Raw genomic sequence first — 22,560 nt, forward strand, 5'->3', positions numbered from 1 at the left:
TTCTTGACACCTGCAGGTCCTAGAACCCAAGATGAGGCCACTCTGGAGGCTCCTCGTCCTCCTGGCGTTGCTGGCCTGGGCCTTGGCGCTGCAGGAGCAGCCTTGGGCTGGCCTGGCCACGGCCCGCATAGACAGCAAGTCCACCCTGGCCAGAAGTAAGCTCAGCCCTGGGCTCTGCCCACCGTCCACGGTGGGGTGGGGGGTGGGTGGGGGGTGGGGGTGGGTGGGCGGGACCTCGGGTCACTTAATTTTTTCTTTTATTTCCCTCAATCTCACCCCGGTCGTGAAATCACTCACTCCAAGTTCCCTCTTATTTTATTTTGGTACTTCCTCCTTTGTCCCTTAGCCTCAATGCCATCCCCCGGTGTCCTTGGCAGGCACCCGGTGTGTTGAGCATCTGTGTTCCAATATGCCTGTTCCCTGCAGGCAGCGTTTTGATTGACGTAATCCGTTGGGCCACACGTAGCTCCTTCTGGTTTTTGCGGTTCCACTCCGAATGCGGTGGTGACATCTATGTGACCTCAGCGGCATAGAGAGGTCCATCCATTTCCTCTATCTCAGTTTACCTGGTGGTCACACCAGGGGGGGACACTCAGGCTTCTGTGATCCCTACTGTTGTCAGCTGCACCGAGATGAACACCCTTGTCCACGTCCCTGTTGGACCCCCGGAGAATTTCTCTCAGGGGCCCAGAAGGAAGACGCCTGCACCCTAAAGCAGAAGTAGGCTCGATTCTGACGACCGAATCCTCTAGAACAGCTGTGCCGCTCGACACTGTTTCTCTCCAGTAATAAACAGCAAACCTGTTCCCCGCTCCCCACTGTTGGGGAACTGTCTGCCAGGTCCACAGACCCGCAGCAGAGGGGCTCGAAAGCAGACATTTATTTCTCAGTTTAGGAGACTAGAAGGCCAAGTTCAAGGTGCTGGCAGGGTTGATTTGGGTGCAGCCTCCCTTGAGGGTGTGCAGATGGTTACCACCTTCATGTCTCCTGGCTCAGCCTTCAGAGCAGGGCGTCTCTCCCTCTGCTTATAAGATCCCCAGTCTAGCCCATGAGGGTCGACCTTACGACCTCATTGAACTTTATTTACATCCTGAAAAGTCCCATCTCCAAATATTGTCAAGCTGGAGGGGAGGAGACGGGTTTCAGGGCACAGTGCCCTCTGGCTAACACCTGCGGGTCTGGTGAGTGAGGCGATTGTTTCAACTTGGCTTTATTGACGAGTGGGAAGTTTGAGCATCGCAGCATGATTCTGGCAACTGTCTTGACTTTTTTGAATTCCCCGTTCTTATCTTTTTATCCTTTTTTCTATTTTATTTCCTGCTCTTTTCCTTAATCCTCTTTGATTTTGAGATGTTAATATCCTCTTGCCATTATTCCCTTATCAGACTTAGCCATTGTTGATACAGTAATCCCTCAGTGCCCCGGGTATAGTTTCAGGACCAGACTCTGCAGGTAGCACCATCTGCAGACACTCCAGTCCTCTATGTAAAGCAGAACCCACCCACAGCCCCCTCCTGTGGGCTGCCAATCATCTCTCAATTACTTATAAAACCTAGTACAATGTCAACTAGATATCATAAATAGTTTTGAGTATACAGGCAGTTGTAAACAGTTGCAGTTACGATGTAAGTAGCTGTTATTGTTTCGGAAGTAAACACAAAAAAAATTAGTTGAATACAGACACATTTTTTTTTTCAAATATTTTCATTCCACAGCTGAGAGTGGATCTGAGAATGTGAAACCAGTGGATAGAGGATTGGCTGTATTTCTCCTCAACAGCCATCAATTAACTGTGTTTCCTGAACAGGAACATTTCCAAACTCATCAGTGTCTCATCTTATGGTTTGTGTTTGAACAGTCTTAGGACCTTCCACTGTTCCAGTCATATTCTACTCTTGGGTTCTCTTCTCTCTCTCTCTCTCTCTCTCTCTCTCTCTCTCGATTGGGCACTTAACCACTGAGCCACATCCCCATCCACCCCCATTGTGTTTTGAGACAGGGTCTCACTGAATTTCTTAGGGCCTCAGTAAGTTGCTGAGGCTGGCCTCCAACTTTCAATCCTCCTGCCTCAGCCTCCTGAGCTGCTGAGATTATAGGTTTATGCCACCATGCCCAGCTCTATTGGGTTTTTCTATAGCTTTATAGTCTTACCTTTTGGATTAGGGATGCTAACCCATCCGGACACTCTGTGCATCTGTTGTGGGTAGATAACCAGCTCCTTTCTGTACCTAGAGTGAGACAGCACTCCCCACCCATCTCTTAAAGACCAAATCCCTAATGTGAGGGTTCCCTTCCGAGTCCTCTATGCTGTTTCTGTGCATTCATCTCTATACCAATAACATAAGTCTTCAAGCACTGCTGGTTTAGCTGATAGAACTTTATTCTTCCAAATGAGCACATTGAGTTCCTGTAAAACTGTTTATCTGGAAATTTGATTGGAGTTACATTTAATTTTTTGGTTAACTTAGAATTAAATGTTGCCACACAAGAATCCTGACTACTCAATCACAAATTTAGCATATCATTTAATTTTTTAAAATTTTACTTTATATTTCATCCTAGAATTTTAAAGTCCTGTAAATGTCTTGAGCATGAGTTGATCAATTGGTTCCTAGAGAATGTGCAGTTTTTCTTGACACATTAAATGCTAATTTTCTATTTTCTAGTTGTTGCTGGTAAAGATGAGGGGGAAACTGATGAGTTTTGAAAATTAACTTGACCTACAAAAGCCTTGTTGACCTTTTATAGTTCTAACAGCTTGTCTTATTTTTTTTCGGTTAGATTCTCTAGAAGATTCTGTCATCAGCAGTGACCATTTTATCTGTTTTTACATGGTCCCTTATTTTTCCTATGCCTTTTTCTTAGCTTGAGTTGTAGCCAGGGCCCTCTATAGGAAAGGGAATGTATCTATAATTCTCCACTCTGCAAGATATTTTCTGCAGGTTTTTGGAATAAAAATTTTGGGGTGGGGGTACCAGGGATTGAACTCAGGGGCAGTCAACGACTGAGCCTCCCCAGCCCTATTTTGTATTTTATTTAGAGACGGGGTCTCACTGAGGTGCTTAGCGCTTTGCTGTTACTAAGGCTGGCTTTGAACTCCTGCCTCAGCCTCCTAAGCCGCTGGGATTGCAGGTGGGCACCATCGCGCCCGGCTGGAATAAAATTTTTATTGCATTAAGACAGTTTCTTAAATTCCTAATTTTTGTTTAAATATTTATTTTTTAGTTGTAGTTGGACACAATACCTTTATTTCACTTATTTATTTTTATGTGGTGCTGAGGATCGAACCCAGGATATCGCACGTGCAAGGCGAGCGCTCTACCACTGAGCCACAACCCCAGCCTTAAATTCCTAGTTTTATGAATTTTTCTTAATCATGTCAGTCTTGATATTTAACAAATGTCTTTCTGCATCTGATAGTTAATCAGTTTTCCCTCTAACCTATTAAATGATAAATTGCATTAATCAATTTTCTGCTGCTCAATCATCCCAGCCATTCTGAAATAAATTACAAAGTACAGTTAGATTTTATTGCCTAATAGGATTTTTAGGATTTTAGCAAAATTTTCTTTTTTTCTTTTTCTTTAGAGTAGAAATCCATTTATTAAAATGTTTGACTGACATATGTATTTGTACACAGTTATAGGGAATAGTACAATAATGCAATATATGTATATAAAGTGTAATGATAAAATCAGGGTAATAAACACTTCCCATCTCCTCAATCATTTATAACTTCTATATCTTGGGAATCTTCATACTTCTTTTAGTATTTTGAAATATAGATTGCTGTAACCCATATTTATCTTACTAGGCTATAGAAAGCCAGAATTAATTCCTCCTACCCGTGTTCTGATGCTCCCTGTTTAACTTCTTCCCCTCCTCATCCTTCTCCTTCCCAGTCTTTAATTAGGATTTAAGTGCATTTTTCATATGTAAAACTATTTTGCAATTTTTTCTTTCTACTGTCCTTGAGGCTAGACAAGTTATACTAGCCTCATTGAATGAATTTGGTGTCTTTCTCTTTTTAAAAATTTCTGTCTTTATTTCAACGGAAAAAAAATTGTTTGAACTCTTCCATACAACCATGGGGGCAAGAAGCTTTTGTGAAATGAGAAATTCAACCATTGTTTCTATTCCTTCAGAAATTCCTTGCCAGAAAAAAACAGAAATTCCTTGCCGTGTGTGATGGCACACGCCTGTAATCCCAGAAGCTCAGGAGGCCGAGGCAGGAGGATGGCGAGTTCAAAGCCAGGCTCCGTAATTTAGTGAGCAACTTAGTGAAACCCTGTCTCAAAAAAAAAACAAAAAACAGATGGGCCGGGATGTGGCTCAGTGGGTAGATGCCCCTGGGTTCAATCCCTGATACAAAAAAAAAAAATCTTAGGGTTTCTTGGATTATGGATGCTCTCCATTTCCCCTCATCAAAACTGGGCATTTTACGATTTGCCACAAAGGTCTCTGTTTCTCTTAGGCCATCAAATATACTGGTGTGTGTTTGTGGGTCCGGGCGTCCTCATCTGTACAATGGGTGTGGTTAGAATGCTGGTGTGCAAGGCTGTTCTTGAGGCTTGAGGAGAGTGTGTGCAACGTGCTTCTCCAGCGTGAACGCGTGGCTCACTGTCCTCACCTTCCAGGGTCCCTGTCAAGGATGTAGCTGGGAACAGCAGAAAATGCAGCTCAACCTGGCATAAACAGTGAAAAAAAAAAGAAAGTTATTTCACAAAACTCAGGTTCAGGTGGTACGAGCTCCGGGCTCGGCTGGACCAGCGGCCCAAAGCTTCCATCTGGTTGGATCCTGCCCCCTCCTCAGCTCTGCGACGTGTGGTCTCATCCCCAGGCTGGTTCCCAGCGTGGTAGAAAATGGTGGCCAGTGGCTATGGGAGCCGTGGGCTGCTCGCTCCTCTCCAACAGGAGAAGGAGAACGGACCCCTCCTCCTGAACGGGGGCCGTGAGACCTCATGTGAGTCTGGGTCACATGCCAGTTTGAACCTAAGGGTGAGTGTCACGCGATGACGACTCAGATAATCAATATCTGGATCAGAAATTGGAGAGTGTGTCCGAATCGAATCAGGACTGAGATGGAAGGACAGGATGGATGGACGGTCGGATGAGTGGGAGGAGGGGGATGAACAGGATGCTAGGTAGGTTAGAAGGTGGATGGATGGATCGGGAGGGAAGGAAAGAAGGAAGGGAGGAGGGAGGGGAGGAGGGAGGGGAGGAGGGAGGGGAGGAGGGAGGGGAGGAGGGAGGGGAGGAGGGAGACTGGGCTGACAGCCACTGGCCATCAACAAGCACTGCTGGGAGGGCAGGCTTCCCTACAGCTGCACTCTCCTCGAAACTCTTTGTTAGTGTGTCTCTCTGACTGGACAGAAAACTGGTTTGTGTCCGTGGTGCCCAGCTCAGGGCCCCACACCCAGGAGATGCTCAGTGAATACTTGCTGGGCCAGGGGCCGGTGAGGGTCTCTGTCCTCCTCACCAAGACCCTGGGAGGCCGAGGTTTTTCCTTCATTTATCACACAGACAAGCAAACCAAGACTCAGGGAAGTGACAGAGCCAGGATTTGAACCCAGATCTGTGACAGAGGGGTCCTGGAAGGACCCCTGGAGCTGGCCCTGGAGGAGGGAGTAGGGACAGCTGCTGCTCTGTGGTGACCCAGGGTTCTCTCAGTGGGACCCGGTGGTGGGTGGAGCCTGTGGGTGATGGGCGTGTCCTGCGGTGAGCTCCCGCTGTCACCCTGAAAGTCTCCCCCGCACGGCCCACACCCGCTGGACCCCCACAGCGTCTGACTTTGGGTCTCACCTCAATCTTGAAAAGCGTAACTTCACAGATAGGGAATGTGGGTGGCCTGGACCAGCCACTCAGAGGAAGAGGCCGCCCCAGCCTGCGGCCCAGGCCTCCTGTCCCCCCAGCCCCACTCTCTTCCACAGCACTGTGCAATGTCACTGGTCCTTGTCCTTTTCCAGTTATTGCCCAGGGCCTCATGAATCACAACGCAGAGGACGGAATCCAGAACATCCACCTCTTGGACAGTCTGAACGTCTCGGGGAGGATGGCCCCCGGGATGGTGGGCTGGCTGATCGGGGGCATGAACATCCAGCAGCAGCACGAGATCAGGTGAGGCCTGAGGCCCCCGCGGCCTTGGGACTCGTTATGGAGCTCGGAGTCAGAGGGCAGACGGGAGGACGTGGTGGCAGGCCTGTGAGAGGGACAGAAGAGAAGACAGCAGGCCAAAGCCCAGGACAAGGACAGATGGGGACCCAATGCAAGGGACTGTTTGGGGAGGTGGCAGAGCAGGGTGACTCACAATGACAGCTCGGGGTTAAAGTGTCTGCATTGAAATCCTGGCTCTGTCACCAACCTTGGGGAAGTTGCCTGGCCCTTCTGGACCCATCTACAAAACGGGGACCCAGGGCCAGCCTGGGCGACCACCTGGGCTGTCCAAGGAGGTCAGGTCTAGGTCAGGCCTTTGAGCCCCCCCTCCACTGCATGACAGCTGTGTGGTTCTGGGCAAAGCTGTTGCCTGCTCTGAGCTTCAGCCTTGAATCAGTAAAATGGGAACCATAATTGTCCCTGCCCCAGGATACGTTGGGAGCTTCTGCAAAGCATGCGTTTCAGTGCTCTGGTGCACGCGGCTGATACACAGTCCTTAGTCGCTAAAGTTCACCTTGCAGAACTGGACCTGTCCGCTCACACCCATAGGCAACCCCCACCTCCCCCAGCCCAAGAAGCAGGCTCTGCCTTTCCCACATCTCAGGGCTGCTCACCAGCAATACCACTGGGCAGTTGGCTCTGCCCTCCAGCCCCTTCCCTCGGACTTACTCTCTCCATTTTAATGGGCACCAACAGTTACCAGCAGGGCTTCCGTATGGTACAGGTGGCCACGATCCCCTCCCTTCATTCATTCCTTTAACTGATGCTATACTGGTTCACTGGGCAGCTACTACATCCGGGGACTTGGGCCGAGTTCTGGGAAAGCAGCTACAGAACAGATGTGTGGTCACCGCTGTTTGGGGTCCCGCATCCTTGTTAGTGACACAGGCTACTGAATGTAAATCACTAATGTCAGGTAGACAGTCACGTTATGAAGATGCACAGAGCAGGGCGAGAGGCACTCGAGGGAACGGACCCAGGAGACTGTTCTGAAGCCCTTGAGCAGAAACCTGAATGGAGAGAAGGGGAGCTGGGGACATGGGGACGGACGTGGCAGAGCAGGCAGTAGCCGCAGAGGCCATGAGGTAGAAAGAGACGGGGGTGCTCGAGGAGTGTCCTGTGTGGGTGGAGGAGAGGAGGCTGTGGGGCAGGGAGGGCCAGGCCCCGCAGGTCTTGGGGTCCGAGGTGGAGTTCGAACTTTGTTCCAAGAGCAGTGAGAAGCCCTTGGTTAGTGGGGAGCATGAGGCCCCCTTCAACTCCTCGTGGAGAACAGTCCTCAGAGGGGCCAAGATGGTGGAGGGGAGCCCAGGGAGGAACAGAAGCCACTTCAGGAGGAGGTGAACTAACCTCGTGAGAGCAACACGAGTAGCCAAACTCAGGACATATTTTTCGAAAACAGCCAACGTGATTAGGGTGGGTGGAATGTGGGGCGAGGGGTGGAGGACAGTGAGAGTTCGGGCTCCCAGGCAGAGTGGTGGGGCCATCTTCCAAGAGGGCAGGCATCGTCCGAGAACAGAACCAGGGTCTTGCACTGCAGCTGTGCCCGGGGTTGCCCCCACCTAACCCGTACGGGGCTGCTCAGGGCGCCCTGGGAACAGGGCCCCCGCCCCCGGCTCCGGCCTCACAGCGTCTATGACAGGAGCTGACTCCGAACCCGGGCAGATAGGACAGGGCTCTGCCTGTTCTGGGGCCTCACCCTCGCGGATCTTGCTCTTGACCGGTGCAGCATCAACATCACTAACGTTCAGCTGGACTGTGGTGGGATCCAGATACATTTCCATAAAGAGTGGTTCTCAGCAAACATCTCGCTTGAATTCGACATCGATTTGAGACTGTGAGTCCTCCAGAATGACACCTGCCAGGTGCTGGTCCTCCTCACTGGGGACGTGGGAGCTGGGAGGAGAGGGAATGGGCAGCCTAGGAAATCCAGATGGTTCTGACGTGAATTCCAATCCAGCTTCTGAACACACTTACTGTGTGACTTTGGGCGAGTCACCCCATCACTCTGAGCCTTAGTTTTTTTCCACTGAAATGATAATCGTTATCGGTGGAGGCAGGTCATCTGCTCATTTAAACCGACGTGAGTTCACCACCGGGTTGGTGAATGAGAGGGGAAGGCCGCTTGGTTGCCACCTCTTCCTCCCTCGCCATCCTCCCGTAACATCCACTGCCCGGGGAAAGGGAGGCCCAAGCTAAGTGGGAAAGGGTTTTAAAATGGAGATGAACTTTTGCAACTTTGAACTGCAAAGGCTCCTACCTGGTCTGCTCAGGGGAGTCACTGGGGCTAGGAACGTAGCTCCCTGGGGAAGCCGTGTCCAGCGTGCTGAGGCCCTGGGTGTGTCCCCAGCACCAACACTAGGGGCACAAGTCACTGGCTAAGAGCCAATTTCCTCTTGATCGCTGGCCCCAGGATTTAACTGGGGTTTGGTGGAAGGACTGGGGAGGGGGGGACAGGGGAAGCGCTGGCGGTGGACAGTGCCCGTCTCCCCCAAAGAGAGCGCCTGCGGGCTGCTCCAGCTCCCCCGACACCCTCGACACCCTCGCCCTGTCTCCTGCTCCCCCTCCCCTGCCCCCTGTCCCCTGCCCCCTCTCTCCTGCCCTCAGGCCCTTCAACAACATCATGAAGACTCACGAGCACATGAGCCTCGCTGTGGAATTCTGGCTACAGAAGGACCAGTTCGGCCGGAGGGACCTGGTGATGGGCGAGTGCCTCGTGGAGCCCGGCAGCCTCCACACGACAGTCCTCACCGAGTGAGGCCCAGCTGCAGCCTCCCTTCCCCGCCTCCTCCTGAGTCCCTGTGCAGTGACGCCTCGGCCACCCCCTCAGAGCAGGCTCTGCCTCCCACTGGTCCAGACTGGTTCCTCGCCTCCTCTGCCCCCTTCACCAGGAGGAACTTTGTAACCCTGAAATCTGATCAGAAGCCCAGCCAGTGCTCCAAAACCTGCCGTGGCTCTCTACCACCCTCGGGATGGAGAGCAAACCCCCAGACTCACTCAAGCCCCACCTGTCCTCGCCCCTGCCTGATTCTGTAGCCCCCCCACCCTCCAGGCTCTCAAAAGGCCCTGCTCCTCCACAACACACCACACATCTTCATACCACCGTGCCTTTGCACATGCCGACCCGGCAGCCTCAAAGGCCTTATCTGTCTTCTCTAAAGCACCCCCCCCCCACAATCGCTCTTTCATTCATATATATTGCTCAAGAATCCATAATGTTCCAGGTACCATGCCTAATACCCAGGGGCACAGGGGCAAAGATGACAAAAATTAGAGCTTCATGAAGCTCAATGCAGAAGTCTTCCATCCTCAACAGACTGTCCCCTGAGGGCAAGATGTGGGATGATTTATCTCTGAAATTCCCGAAGCTGAACAATTAAGAACTCAATGAATGTCTGCTCCTTTCTTCACTGAATATCTAGATTATGCCAGGCATTCCTAAGAGGACAGTGTGGAAAAAGACCTGGAACTCTGGGTGCTCTTCTGATATGCTTCTAACAGAATTTGCACTTTCCTGCTGTGTGACCTTAGGCAAGTCGCATAGCCTCTCTGAGTTCCCCTTGGGCTATTGCTGACAATAATAGTTCTTACATAGGACCAGAGAGGATTGAAAGTCTGTAAAGTGTCCTCACCACATAGCAGTTGGCGTGGGTGCTGCCAGATTGATCTGATCTGTTCTGGTGTCTCCCTCTCTTTCTAGGGCCATCCCACCCAGGATGAAACATTTTCTGCACAGCCTCAAAGAGAACCTGGAAAAAATTATCCCACACCTGGTAGAAAGTCAGGTGAGTCTGAGAAACATATTTGCCCCTGGGCCTCCTGAGTCTGAGAGTCGGACAGATACGTGAGCAACTGAGCAGAGCATTCTGAACCTTGGACACTAAAACTGAAAAATCTCAATGAAATTTTCAGTTTAGCCAGTGCATCCTCGGGCAAGGAACAGGGCCTCCTGGGCCCCAGTGTCCCCGTCCAGCAAGGGGACCAGCATAGTCCTACCTCACAGAGCTGTCATAAGACCTGGGGGTTCAAAGCACGGATAGGCCCCATGGAGCCTCGTGTGCCATGGTTCTGGCTGGAAACCCAGTGGGGATGACACTCCACAGGACCCCAGTGTTCCTTCCCCAGCCCCGGGCCTGACCCTTCTCTCTGCTGGTGGCCCAGGTGTGTCCTCTGACTGGTGAGATCCTCAGGCAGCTGGATGTGAAACTGTTGAAAGGCCTCGTGGTCGACCACTTGGTCCATCCCGGGAGGATCCCTCAGAATTGGCAAGTATTGAAAGAAGGACCCCAGCCCCGGGACCCCCGAGAGGCCTGCTGAGGGTGTCTGCATCTGCTGAGAAACACCTAATATGATGGCCATTATGGTCCCCAAGAGAACTGGGACTGTAGAGGGGATCCTCTTCCAAGTAACCCCGCCCAGTCACCCAAACCCAGGACACCACAGATTCTACATCCTCCCAAGAGCTCCCCCGCAATCCAGGAAGGAGCACAGGCTCCGCCCCAGGCCTGAGACCCCCCTGCTCCTGTGGAAAGTGGCCAGTTTCAGCCCTTGCCCTCGTTGAGGCCCAGGCTCCTAAGTAGAGGACGAGAAGTGAATGATCAGGTGTCATTTGGAAAGACTGACACAAAGTTTCCTGGTCCCAGCCTTTGGTCAGCCTTGGGGGAGGGAAGTTCCCTGCACTGTGGGCCTGGGGTCACCTGGCGACTGAGTCTGTCCCCTCTCCTTACAGAATAAGCGACTGCTCCCCAACTTGGCCACCCGTGAGTCCAGGCAAGCTCCAGTCACCAGTGTCCAGGGCCCTCCAGCTGCCTGCCACTGACTGCAGAGAGATTCCACCTGGTGGGACTCAAGTCTCCCTCAGCATGGGGCTTCTGCTGCCCCTAGAAACTTGACCCCAGGCCTTAGGCAATTCCTGTCCTCTTCCACAATAAACTAGCTCTGAAGGGTGCACGGGTCCCCTCTGTGTGGCCCTGTGAAACAGACAGACGTGATCACAGGCACAAAAATACCAGAGAAAACACTCTGGCCCTGTCTTTTGCGGTCATCTGTGACTTTGCTCCTCACTGCCAGGAGGGTCTGAGATCTCCCACCTCATTCTCCCACCCCATATTTATTGAGCACCTACTATGTGGTGGTCACTGGGATCCAAAGAGTCCATTATAGAGAAAGGGTGACAGAGTGGAAATGTAGACACACTGGTGCCAAAGACACCTGACTTCAGATTTGATTCAGCTCCCAAGGAGTTCCTTGAGGTATAGACCCCTCAGGACACAGTGACCAGTGAGTTCCCAGCACCCCAACCTGTGAGCTCAGTACAGGTTCAGGGTTAAATGAGTGGAAGATCCTGGTCTCAGGACTCACCAGCTCTGTTTGGGAAACTGCATTCTGCCTTTTTACTCATCATCTCCAAAATGGTAATTAACATCTTGCAGGAGGAGGAGCCAGGGAGCCCTGGCACTGCTGGTGGGAGGGAAAGCAGACCACCTCCCCAGGACACTGAGACCAGCTACAGCCAGACACACACCCCACACACCCGCCCTGGGAGGAATGAATGCGCATGCGCACAGAAGGAAAGGAGGCACCTGGCCCTGAGCTCCCAGCAGCCCCCAATTAACAACTCCCCAAATGTCCACAAAAGAACCAACAAAACGCGTAATGACCTGGTGGGACAGCGACTCACTGATACCCTCAGTAGCAACGAAGCCACCTCCAGCTTCCCACAGCCACAAGGATGAGCCTCATAAACGTAAAATCACGTGAACGTCGCCAGGCACGGAGATGAGAGGGGACATCTCCCAGGGACACGAAGCTGCAAAAACTGCAAAACTGACCCATGACACTCCCGGCCAAGACAGTGGTCACCTGAGGGTGAGGGTCAGCCACCAGGATTGCTTCGGAGCGCTGTCACAGTCTGACTCTAGACCTGGGTCCTGGTTATGGGAGGGGCCTTCAGAACTCCTTGAACTCCTCCTGTGTGCTGCAAGTTTTTCTTGGGTATAATGGAGATTAATAATTTTTAGGATGAACATTTAGCATCAGTTTCCCCCGGAAAGAGTACATGAAAACTCATTTATAATAGGCTCAGCGGGGGTGGGGGGGGGTAGGGGGATGGGAAGTTTTTATCCAATGTCATTTATTCATTGCTAATTACTTGGCTACCGTCTATTCAATTATTAAATATTGATTCCCACAGGGTCCACGGTACAGGCCTCTAATCCCAGCAGCTGGAGGCTGAGGCAAGAGGATTGCAAATTCAAAGCCAGCCTCGGCAACTTAGCCAGGCCCTAAGAACTCAGTGAGACCCTGTCTCTAAATAAGATATAAAAAAGGGCTGGGGGTGTGTCTCAGTGTTTAAGTGCCCGTGGGTTCAATCCCTGGTACCAAAACAAAACAAAAAATTCCCACCTTCCTTCATCCAAGGGTGAAAACAGAGGAAAATAGCCCCCACCCAAAATAATAGTAACGTCCATATTAAGCACTTGGTGTGTGGCTGGAGCTCACCTTGAGCATCTCATTACGCCCTCACAGCAACCCATGGAATACAATGCTGCTGTTGCATTGACGCCTGAGAATGCCAAGGCTCCGAGAATGTCACTTGGCCAAGGTCACACAGAAAATGGCCAGGTGGACAGCCAGATGCTAGAGCTCTCTGGGGATGTGTCTCAGTAGTTAAGTGCCCCTGGGTCCTTAGCCACTGTGAATTCCCCTCCGGCTCCCTTTCCTCCCAACACCCCTTGGTCCCTCCCACCCCCATCCCCCCACACACACACACACCAAGGGGAAAATGATGAAATACGTGCTCAGCTGAACGGAAAGTTCAAACAAGGAAGTATCAACAGCTTAGAGATGAGAATAGGGCCAGAGAACTTCTTGTCTCCATCTTTCAATTCAACCTCCCTAATCTGAAACGGTTGGCCTGCGATTTGCAACCTAAACACCATGATTCCCCTGGACAGCTCCAGGGTTCTTCCTGCTCCTGAGTCAAAGAACAAACACGGGAGGGTAGGGCCAGTGAGGGAGGCTGGTCCCTGGCAAAGGCGGCTTTTGTGTGTTCCTCCTGACCCCTCCTGGGCTGGCTCAGGGCCTTCCTCACGTCGCCTCTTGGGGGTTCTCGAATTTTCTTCTCATTTTAAGGTTCGCGGAGCTGTAAGCTCATCACACTTTCTCCTGGATGCGCTTGTTGAACACGCACCTTGTGATGATGCTGAGGTCCGCAGAAATTCAGCCCCAAATGTTTAGAAGTTTGGTCCAGGCCCCGCCCATCAGTGCCTTGAAACTTCCATGCCCTTACTCTACCCTACACTGGCTCTGTCGGGGCACGAAGTGGGGACAACATTTGTTCCATCAAATTATAACCTCCCATAACCCAGATGGGCATTGTTAGCTCTGGGTCATGGGCGAGGGAGAGGGGAACTGTGAACAAGTCCTGGAGACCCAGTAACAATGTCCTCTGCACTTTTGTCTGCTAAGAGGACAGAGCCCATGGTAACCACTACAATTTTCAAACAAAAAGTAGGAAGAAAAGGAAGAGAGGGGAAGTATCTTGCCCAGACCCACAAGCTGGTCCTGGGCTGAGCCGGGTCTGGAACTCAGAGCTGCCGGATGTCCCAGCCCAGGGGAGGGCTCCAGATCAGGGGCAGGGGCTTTCTGAACCAGAGACTGACATGCAAACTTGCCCTGAGGAGCACAGAGGCTGGACAGCCCCGAATGACAGTCGGACTTCACCTCTGCCCAGCTGGGCAGGCCAGTGCCCTCCCCGAGCCTCGGTTTCTCCCCAGGATCATCACAGATGCTCCGAAGCTTCAGCACCGCTCTCCGCGTCTGCTCCTATGGTGGCAGGTTTGCAGGTCAAGAGCTGCTTTCCTAGTTCAAGACTTGAGCCTCTCCTCCCCTCTCTTTCTCCATCTGCAAAGTCTCCAAAGGCCCAGGTGCAGGAGACAAGTGCCCGAGGCTTCTTTGGGGGAAGAGCAGCAGGAAGAGGCAGGGGAGAGACCAGGATGCAGCAGGATTCCTCAGGCCTGGGAACCTGGAGAGAATTTTCCAGAACATACAAATGGGAAGCATGAGAGAATGGACTTCACCACTGTGGGCAGCCACAATGGTCAGCAGTGTGGGGATAGGACATTCATCACTCCGCCCAGTTAGAAGGAAAAGGACCAACTGTGAACACCGTGCCCCATGTCAACTGGGCGACTCTGGACACATCAGTCTCGCACTCTGAGACCCATTTCCCCCACGTAAAAGCTCACTTCCCACTTCAACCAGGGCTGTGTGTCCCTGGCATGTGGCAAAAACTCACAAGTGTTAGCCATTGGCATTATTCTTTTTTCGAACATTCACTCTTTTTATTTACTTTTTATTTTTTTAGTTGCAGACAGACACAATACCTTTATTTTATTTATTTGTGTTTATGTGGTGCTAAGGATCAAACCCAGGACCTCACACATGCAAGGCAAATGCTCTACCACTGAGCTACAACCCCAGCCCCCTGTTGGCATTTTTAATTGCTGTTATTTTCCAGTGAGTTGAGGTCTAACTGTGCTCTCTGGGTCACGTGTCCCCACTGGGTCTCAGTTTCTCCCTCCCAAAAGGAGGAACAGTCACCTCCCCCTCCCAGGTTCTGATGAGGATGTGCAATTACATGACCATCAGGCACCAGGGGCTCAGAAAATGGAAGACCCCCAGGCAGGAGCGGAGAGACCCCCAGAGATGGAGAAGTCTGATGCAGTTTGACACTTGACATTGCAGGAGTAGAAAGAGCTCTCCAATTAGAGAAAAAGAGTCAGACTAGTGAAGGAGAGGGGACAAGAGATGACACGGGTGTCCCATCCTGGGCTCTAACTGGCTGCCCTGTCTGGAGCTCCAAACATGATCTTCCAGGTCACCTGGGAGCGTGGGTCCCCAACCTCTGCTGCGTGAATGAAACCACGAAGTCTTGAGTAACAGCCCATCTCAAGTTTTTCTGTTTAACTTGTGAACCAAATTACTTAACTGACCCACCTGCTAATGTGATTGGCAATTATTTGTTTTGGAGAGCCCTGAAAGACACAACCACACTGAAGAATTCTAAACTATCTTGAAACCCATCATCCAATCTCCCATTTCCTGATCCCCAAGCTATAAAAGAGGCTGCTCCCCTGGCAGAAGCACCCAGGAGAGGAAGAGGAGACCAAGACACTGCTGAGACTTTGAGAAACCCAGGTGAGACGTGTCCCTTCACTGTCCCCCACTGCTCTGGGTGACAAGGATGCCAGCTTCCTCACTGTGGGACAGAAACTGGCAGACTGCACTTAGGGTCATTTTGAGGGGATCTTAGAAACAGAACTGGCCAAGGTCATGGGCTGGGAATGGCCACTTCCCTAGGAGACCAGCAAGGCTGACGTGGAAATCAGGCTCCAACACCCTCAGCCAGGAGCTCCAGGGCAGGAATTTGACTTGGGGTTGTCAGTGTGGCCCGGTGACTTCCGATATTAGGTGACTTGCAAGGGTATCCACAAACCAGACCAAAGAGCCATCCGCTTAGCAGGGAGGTGACAAAGCAGTTCGGTGCTCCAGTCACTGGCAAATTGAAGTCTCATTTGCTTGGTCTGAAGAGCAGGAACTGGGCTGCGGAGGCTCCGAGGCAGAGCGCTCTCCTAGCGAGGACGAGGCCCTGGGTTCCATCCCAGCCCTGCAGAAAGGTCGGTGGAATTCCTCAGAGGAGGTGGAACTAGGGACTCCTTAAGTGAGCCCAGCTGCTGAGTAAATCTGATGGTCACTTAAATAGAGGCTTCGAGGTCAGGCAGAGCTGCTTCAAACCCACTCTCTATTGTAAACCCGTAACCTTGGGGTCCTTGGGGGAAGTTACCTGTGGTCACTAGGTCTGTGTATCCTCACCTGTGCAGGTGATAGGGACCCATGTCTCAGGAGATGCTGAAGATGAAATCGGTCACCCAGGGTACAGTCATCCACCTGTCGCCTGGCACAGAGAAAACGCCCAGCAGTCTAGCCATTAGTGCTGATCACCTCCGGGTGCTCTAGGGAGGAGATGAATGAGAACCCCAACCACTAGGGGAATAGGGCAGGTCTCGGACAGATTCTCCTCATATTTGTGCCACGTTGAACTCATTCTGTCCACAGATACCTAGAGATGTTTCCCACTGGGGCCCTCGTTGTCTTCTGTGGGCTGCTGGCCCACGCCACAGCCCAGCTCGCAGGCCTGCCCGTGCCCCTGGACCCGATTCTGCCTTTGGATCAGTCTCCAGCCCTGCCTTCAAATCCCCAGGATCTTGCTGGCAGCTTGACAGGGGGTAAGTCTGTGACAGCTTCTGTCAGAGGTGTGTACGTACATGTGTGTGCGTGTGTGCACAGGTGTGCATAAACAACCCCCCATCTGTTAGGAGAAGGTGCACAGATGAACAGGGGAGAGGGACTGAGGGCCTGGAGATGACAGATGACAGAGGTGCCCTCAGAGGCCCTTCTACTCATTTCCAGCTCTCAGCAAAGGCCTGCTCTCCGGGGGTCTGCTGGACATTCTGGAAAACCTCCCGCTTCTGGACATCCTGAAGACTGAAGGGGGCACTTCCGGTGGCCTGGTTGGAGGCTTACTTGGGAAACTGACTTCCTCTCTCCCCATCCTGAACAACATCCTCTCGTGAGTTGACCTACAATACTGCCCTGGTCCCCAGAAGCAGCTGAGATCTGCCAGCCCCCGGTGGCAGCCCTGAGGAAGGGGGCGGTGGCCTGAGCCTGGAGCCAGGACTCAGTCTGGCAGGGACACTGGCCCTCTTCTCCAGTCCCTGAAGCATGTCCTGGGGCTCCAGAACCATCTACAGTCCTCAGGACAACCCTTCAAGGTCAGCTTAATGATGCCCAGTTCTCAGATGGGGACACTGAGCACAGGGACAGGCCTGTGCTCACTCAACGAGATGCAGAGCAAGGAATGTCACTCTAACCTCCTGAGTCCAGGGCCCAGCCCTTTTCCTCTGCACCACTGCCATCTCCTCCCTCCCCCACTGAGAACACAGCGGCCTTTGATGGAGGCAGGAGAACATCAGCTCCCGCCTCCAAGGTGTCATCAGTGACACTATCAGAGCCAGGCGGTGTCTGTGGAAAGTTCTGAAGTGGTGCTTCCCATGGGACGCCCCAGAGCTCACTGAGCCAGAAGCAAGCACTAGGGTGTCTGTGAGCGGCCACAGCCTGGGCCTGGGTGGGATTGGGTCAAAGCCATTGCCAAGGATCTGGCTCTGGCTCCCTGACTGGCAGAGAGACAGACTTACGTTTGAGTGATTCAGGCCCATAGACGTTGGTGCAGACTTACCACTATTCCCACCATCCATCCATCCATCCGTCCGTCCATCCATCTGTCCAGCCAAGCTTTCCTTCATTTGACCCCTTCCTCTGCCATCCACCCACCCGCATATCCATCCACCCACCTTCCCATCCACCCACAAGGGCAGCCCCTTCCTTGGTAAGTCCCTGAGCTGGCACACAATAGGCCACCAACCCAGACACAGTCCCCTCCTGGACGACCTCATAGACCTGAGACGAAGAGGGCGTCATACATGTCAGGATCCAGTCTTGGCAGAGGCTGGGAGAAGTGCTGTGAGGCTCAGCACCCGTGTGGCTCTGGCTGCAAGACACCCACGTTGTCTTCCGTGGTCCTGGTGGGCAGCTCCTCCTCCCCTTGGATGGTCTCTGGGGTTGAAGGTGGTGTCCAGGTTTGAGGCTCGAGGAGCTGATGTTTCTCCCTCCGATGTTGCACCCTGGACAGCATCAAGGTCACCAATCCCCAGCTGTTGGAACTCGGTCTTGTCCAGACCCCTGATGGCCATCGCCTCTATGTCACCATCCCTCTGGGATTGATACTTAAAGTGAATACGTGAGTAGGTCCCCAGGGTGGAAGGAATGGTGGCTCAGCAAGGGAGATCTGAGGTCTCTGGGGAGGCACCAGGGGGTGGGAGTGCAACGACCTGAGCCTCCGTCTGCAGCTCAATTGCCACTCTGCCGAGCAACCTTGGGTGCCGAGGGAACTCACTTGACCTCTGTGAGCCTTGGGTCTCCTGGGGGAAGTGAGCTGCGTGCACCTGTGGGCAAGGTGGGGTCAGGTGTGGCTCACGTGTCTGAAAAGGGGAAAAACCACCTGCACCATGGAATGTGGCGGCCAGATGCCATCAGGGTTCCCTCTTCACCAGGGGCCTGGTGGGAAGTCTGCTGGAGCTGGACGTGAAGCTCAACATCACTGCGGAACTCTTGGTTGAGAGAGACAGTGAGGGGAAGAGCCACCTGGTGCTTGGTGACTGCACCCATTCCCCTGGCAGCCTGCGGATCTCCCTGCTTAACGGGTAAGGCCGAGGGCTGACTCTCTGCCCCCGAGGAACAGAGTGGAATGGTGGGTGGATGGATGGAAAGATGGAATGATGGGAAAATGGAAGAGGAAGAGGATGGAAGGGACGATGCATAACCAGATTGTGGGGATATGGTGGGTGGGTGGAGGAGGGGGTGGGTGGGTGGTTGGGTGATGAATGGATGACTAACAGAGGGATGGATGGTTAGATGGTTAAACGTGTGGAGGGAAGGATGGATGGATGGATATGTGTGGACAGATGTATGGACAGATTAATAAGTAAATAGAAGGGTAAAGTTTTCACTTATTCTTGTTAGGCCACCATGACTAATTTGATGTTGGATTTGGCAACAAGATGTCTGAGTTTAAGCCCCAGCTATGACAGGGCTGAGGGGAGGTGAAGGGCCTCTGAACTTGAATGGTCTTCTCCTGCGTGGCTGTGGCTTGCTTATCCGTAACATAGAACTACACGGTCACTGATCAAGCCCCCAAGACATCAGGAGTGAAGTGTTGGGTCCCTTAAGGGGGAAACAGACATGAAGCCTCACTAGGGTGCTGGTTTCAATCCCCTGTCACCTGGGAAGGCTGAGATCATACCCAACAGGCAGGAGTCATGGCCCCATGGCCAAGGTCTTCACATGCCATCTCAGGAGTCCTCCTAGCTCCTCACAGAGCATGGGTCATATTTTGATGTCCTGTGGAACATCTGCCCTGTCCTGGGGCTGTGGGCTCCTCCCCCTGGTGCCTGTGTGTGCAGAGCGTGGCTCCCTCTGGGTAGGACCCTGGCTGCACATGGGGTGAGGGGACAGGCCTGGTCTGATGCTGACACTGTGTCCCTCTCAAGAGTTTTCCAGGTCCACCCTGGGCTCCTGAGTCAAACCCACAGCTTCTCTCTTCCAGAATCGCTTCCCTCCCCATTCAAGACCTTGTGGACAACCTCACGGGCATCTTGAATAAAGTCCTTCCTGAGCTGGTGCAGGGCAAGGTAGGTGGGCTGGGCTGGGGGCTCCCCTGATCCGTCGGCCTCAGAGATTCTCAGGCTGAGAGAGTCCTGGGGTGAGCTACCTGAGTCCCTCAGTTTGAGAAGTAATTCCACCCGTGCATCAGTCTGTCGGTTGCTACATCTGTCCATGGTTCTTTCCGTCCCTCCAAATGCCTCGGTGGGCTGCAGTGCGGTCCAGGCCCCGTGCCTGTCCACACTGCAGCTGAACTGGGTCGGCCCTGCCTGAGAAGCCCCACCAGCCCTCCATGGCTGCAGACCAGAGGTCTTCCAGGCTAGACTCAGGTGTCTCCTAGGGCCAGAAACCGCCTTCCAGAACCTTCCACAGAGGCAAAGTCACAGAGTGAACGTGCCTCAGCGAGAGATTCAGGCCCCTTCCCAATGTCCCTCATGCCTTTAGTTTCTCCTTCTGCCTAGAGTGCCTGAGACATTCGTCCCCACACCTGCTCAGAATCAAACGCTTAGACACAGAGAAGTGACGGAAACCTTCCCCAGAGAACCCCCAATAGAGACGATGATGCTCCCTGGTGTCCCACGGGTGCCCCTTTGCTAACTCCCCTCTCTGCCTGGCTCAGGTGTGCCCTCTGGTCAACGACGTTCTCAAACTCTTGGATGTCACCCTGGTGCATGATATTCTTAGTAAGTGGTGCTTCCAAGCTCTCTCCCCCTCTGCAAGAGCAGCCATGTCCCCAGGGGTTTTGTCCCTGCACACCACAGGGCAGCTCGGGCCTCTGCTTCCACCTTACCTTGCTTTTGTTTTCTTTGTTTCCCTGAAGTATCCCGAAAGTTTTGAGGTAGAAAGCCTATCCTCCTTGGCCCTGACACTGAGACTAGCTGGACTGTCCAGTAGATGGGGGCCTGTCCCTCTTCTTGCTGGCCCAAGCATGGCCTAGAGTCCAGAACTCCCACTTGCTGGCCCTGCAGCTCAAGAGGAACATGGCTCTTCCGGGACTCCTGCACCTCACGACCATGGCTGTAGACTGTTCTTTTGATGGGTTGTTTGTTTTTCATTATCTAGACAAGCTGATCAATGGACTGGAATTTGTCATCAAGGTCTAAGCCTTGCAGGACGGACCCTGGTCTCTGCTCTGCTGGTTAGTATGGCTCCCTGCCCCACAGGATCTGGGACAGCCTGTTACTCTGCTGGTAGGAGGCAACATGACATCTACATTAGTCAGCTGTCAATCACTGTCATGAAATGTCTGAATTAATTAACTTATAGAGACAAAAGGTTTGTTTGGGCCCACAGTTTGTTTCCAGTCCATGATTGATGGGCGACCCTTGTCACGGTGAGGCAGTGCCTCGTGGTGGGAGCATGTGATGGAGCAGATGCTCACCTCATCAGGCACAAAGCACAAAAGAAAGAGCAAGAACTGAGCATACACATCCAGAATCACCACATGCAAGTCCACTTGAGCTCATGGACACACACTCTCAAATGCATGATCCAGCCTGGGCTACCCTTGTGACTGAGGCCAAGCCGCTAGCTCCAGGGTCTCGGCCTCCGCCTATCCCCCTGGAGGGCCATTTGATGTTGGATCAATACCAATAAGACCTTGTTGGGCGAGTGGCACAAGCCTGTAATCCAGCAGCTTGAGAGGCCGAGGCAGGAGGATCACAAGTTCAAAGCCAGTCTCAGCAAAAGCAAGGCACTCAACAACTCAGTGAGGCCCTATCTCTAAAGAAAATACAAAATAGCATTGGGGACGTTGCTCAGTGGTCCAGCGCCCCTGAGTTCAATCCCCCGCACCAACCCCCCCAAAAAGAGTCCATGACCTTGAGTCTACCTGCTGATTGGGCTCTTCTCCCCACAGACCCACTTCTTGCTGCAGTCTACCAGCTCCTGCCCAGGACAGGGAAGGCTGGCCCCACGTCCTTGAAAATGACAAGGCTGCCTCGTCCCTGGGAGCCTGCGCCCCCTCCTCCCCCCAGGTGTGCGGAACCTCCCCTGCTCCCCACCAAATAAAACCGCTCCTCTTCTGCACCAGGGCGTCTTGTGCTGCTTCAGCATCATGTGAGGGCTCCTGGCTGGGACGGGCCCTGACCTGGGTGGCTGGGGACAGTAAGGTATGGGCCCTGAGGGGTCAACAGGCCAGACCCAGGCAGTGTCTAGTTCTCGGTAATGTCTCTGGTTTTCTTTGGGAACAATTTCTTTTCTTTGAACCATCTGGACCCACTGGCCCGAATCTCCAGATTGAGGCTCATCCTTGACCTCAACAGCTTCAGGGTCCCTGGGCCAGCCCACTCCTGCAGCTGAAGTGGACTTTCATGTCTCCCATCTGTGTATCCAGCAGGTGATTGCCGCTGCCTGTTGGTGCAGCTGGCGTGATCACAGGAGTTCCACGCTGTTCCACGTTCAAAGACCCTTTGCTCTGAGCATCCACGAGGGGCCAACATCTGCCCCTCCTAGGGAACAAACTGCCACCAAAGTCCTCCCCTCCACAGGGACCCTGTGGGAGTCCAGTCATTGGGGTGCCATTCTCCTGACCAGGTAGCTAAGCTGACCCGATGGCCTGAGTCAGTGACCAGCAACAAGAGTGGGGGGTCGGGGGCGCACAGCCATTGCCCCGCACACAGTGCCGCACATTGGGAAAACATCCAGGTCCTGCCTCGGTCATGGCCTGATGGCTGCTGTGGCCCAGTGGGACCCAGAGACCTTTAGCTCTGCAAAACCGTCGAAAGTCAGGTTGCATCGTCAAATCTTGCCCCCTTGTGGCTCAGCCCCTCTGGCAAACCCGCTGTTTGTTCACAGAGCCTCACTAGACCCTGGTCCTGGCTGGGCCGGTCTCAGATGCCTCATTTCCATCTGGTGACGGATGGCGTCTGTTGAACGTGTCCAATATTATTGTGGCATCTGTAAGCACCCAATGCCAGCAACTCAGGAACTAACAGTACATGTGGCACCCCAGCCCCAGACTGTCGCCCCACCAGCGCCCAGTGGTACGCAGGGGTTACCATTCAATAGGGGAGCTCTCGGCAGACACCTTGACAACTTGTGTGTCCCAAAGCCAATAGGCTGATGCACCCCAGTTGGGATTTCCTGTTGCCACGGAAACCAGAAACCATGCACGGAGGTCATGGACAC

The 22,560-nt window shown here is 52.9% G+C and overlaps 2 protein-coding genes across 2 annotated transcripts; both read left to right on the plus strand.

Moving 5' to 3' along the window:
* The first annotated feature begins 31 nt into the window (after positions 1-31).
* Bpifa3 (BPI fold containing family A member 3) lies at positions 32-10,969 on the plus strand. Its single transcript, XM_046433050.1, has 7 exons — positions 32-155; positions 5,967-6,117; positions 7,880-7,987; positions 8,758-8,904; positions 9,851-9,935; positions 10,312-10,419; positions 10,880-10,969. The coding sequence occupies exons 1-7, from the start codon at positions 32-34 to the stop codon at positions 10,967-10,969; spliced, it is 813 nt and encodes a 270-aa protein (XP_046289006.1).
* Positions 10,970-16,279: 5,310 nt separating this feature from the next.
* LOC124085873 (BPI fold-containing family A member 1-like) lies at positions 16,280-20,534 on the plus strand. The gene is made up of 7 exons (XM_046433892.1): positions 16,280-16,439; positions 16,624-16,783; positions 17,903-18,010; positions 18,324-18,473; positions 19,376-19,460; positions 20,051-20,114; positions 20,494-20,534. Exons 1-7 carry the CDS (start codon positions 16,280-16,282, stop codon positions 20,532-20,534), a joined length of 768 nt encoding a protein of 255 aa, XP_046289848.1.
* The last annotated feature ends 2,026 nt before the right edge of the window (positions 20,535-22,560 follow it).

The sequence above is a fragment of the Marmota monax genome, unplaced genomic scaffold, assembly GCF_021218885.2.
Source record: "Marmota monax isolate L192 unplaced genomic scaffold, Marmota_monax_Labrador192_F-V1.1 WCK01_AAM20220418_F8-fsc00014, whole genome shotgun sequence".
Classification (NCBI taxonomy): domain Eukaryota; kingdom Metazoa; phylum Chordata; class Mammalia; order Rodentia; family Sciuridae; genus Marmota; species Marmota monax.